We start from the raw sequence: 1,163 nt of genomic DNA, 5'->3' as shown, positions 1-1,163 counted from the left end.
TTGACTACAAATATTTCGTGCAATAGCTTTCATCTTCGTTCTTAGCCCTTGTGAATCCTCTCTTGGTAGGATCCATATTCTTCTCTTTCAGATATTTACAGAAATTGCAACCAAACATGTGACACTGTATAAAACCGGAAGTCGGGGGGGGGCAGGTTGGCGCTGACATCCCAGTGATAATTTATGTGGACTGCCTGCATATAGACATGGCTATACAAACACAGACACGCACATACACACATACATACATACAAACAGACACACGCACACGAAAAACACTGACAAACATATACATTAAATGATTAAATGAATACATACATATACACATCGATATATATGATTATATACACATACATATATACATACAGACAAACATAGGTATATACGTACATACAAACGTACATATATATATATATATATATATATATGTGTGTGTGTGTGTATATTTTTATATGTATGTATATATATAGGGATATGTATATATTTGTGTGCGTATATATATATATATATATGTGTGTGTGTGTGTGTGTGTGTGTGTGTACGTATGAAAACATCCATGTATGCCTGCATGCACGCATATATGTATGTATGTAAGTATGGAAGCCTATCAGAGCCAACAAATGTACAATAGATATTAATGATTGCTTAAAAATCAGGCTGAACAGTAATGAAGATCATAAGGTATGTTCCCTGGGCCAAGCAGCTCCTCCTGGCGGACTTTGGTTCGGGGTTTGATGCAGTGCTGAGGACGAGGGCAAGTGCACAGGTTGACACGGGCAATGAAGTTCTCTGTACGACGTCCGTTCTCGATGTTGGTGAAATATTGGGCGCAGGGTTCGTGTCGGGTGCATTTCGGTAACTGAAACGACATGATAATGGGTATATATATATATATTTTACACCAAAAATTTGGCAAAAGAATATAGTATCTGTTAACAATCTTAGCAAAATACTCACAGTTGAGTTTTGTATATATATATATATCAACTTTAAATAGAGCTCAAAACTGATCTATTGAAAATACTTTATTATAATATTTTATAATATGTATTAATCATTCTGGATGTTCCATCGAAATATTCATAGGTCAATTTCATTATTATTATTACTATTATAATAAAGTATTTTCAATGGATCAGTTTTGAGCTCTATTTAAAGTTGGT

General features: G+C 34.2%; 1 protein-coding gene across 1 annotated transcript in view; it reads right to left on the bottom strand.

The window, feature by feature from the left end:
- Nucleotides 1-413: 413 nt before the first annotated feature.
- The window catches only part of LOC106874624 (U-scoloptoxin(11)-Sm2a), a 7,903-nt gene continuing 7,153 nt past the window's right edge, over nt 414-1,163 (bottom strand). Inside the window, exon 3 of the mRNA XM_014922419.2 lies at nt 414-859. Coding sequence (XP_014777905.1) covers nt 653-859 — 207 coding nt within the window. The 3' untranslated portion in view covers nt 414-652. The remainder of the gene's footprint in view (nt 860-1,163) is intronic.

The sequence above is a fragment of the Octopus bimaculoides genome, chromosome 23 (assembly GCF_001194135.2).
Source record: "Octopus bimaculoides isolate UCB-OBI-ISO-001 chromosome 23, ASM119413v2, whole genome shotgun sequence".
Lineage (NCBI taxonomy): Eukaryota > Metazoa > Mollusca > Cephalopoda > Octopoda > Octopodidae > Octopus > Octopus bimaculoides.
Note: the sequence above shows the minus strand (reverse complement) of the source record. Positions and strands in the feature narration are given on the sequence as shown.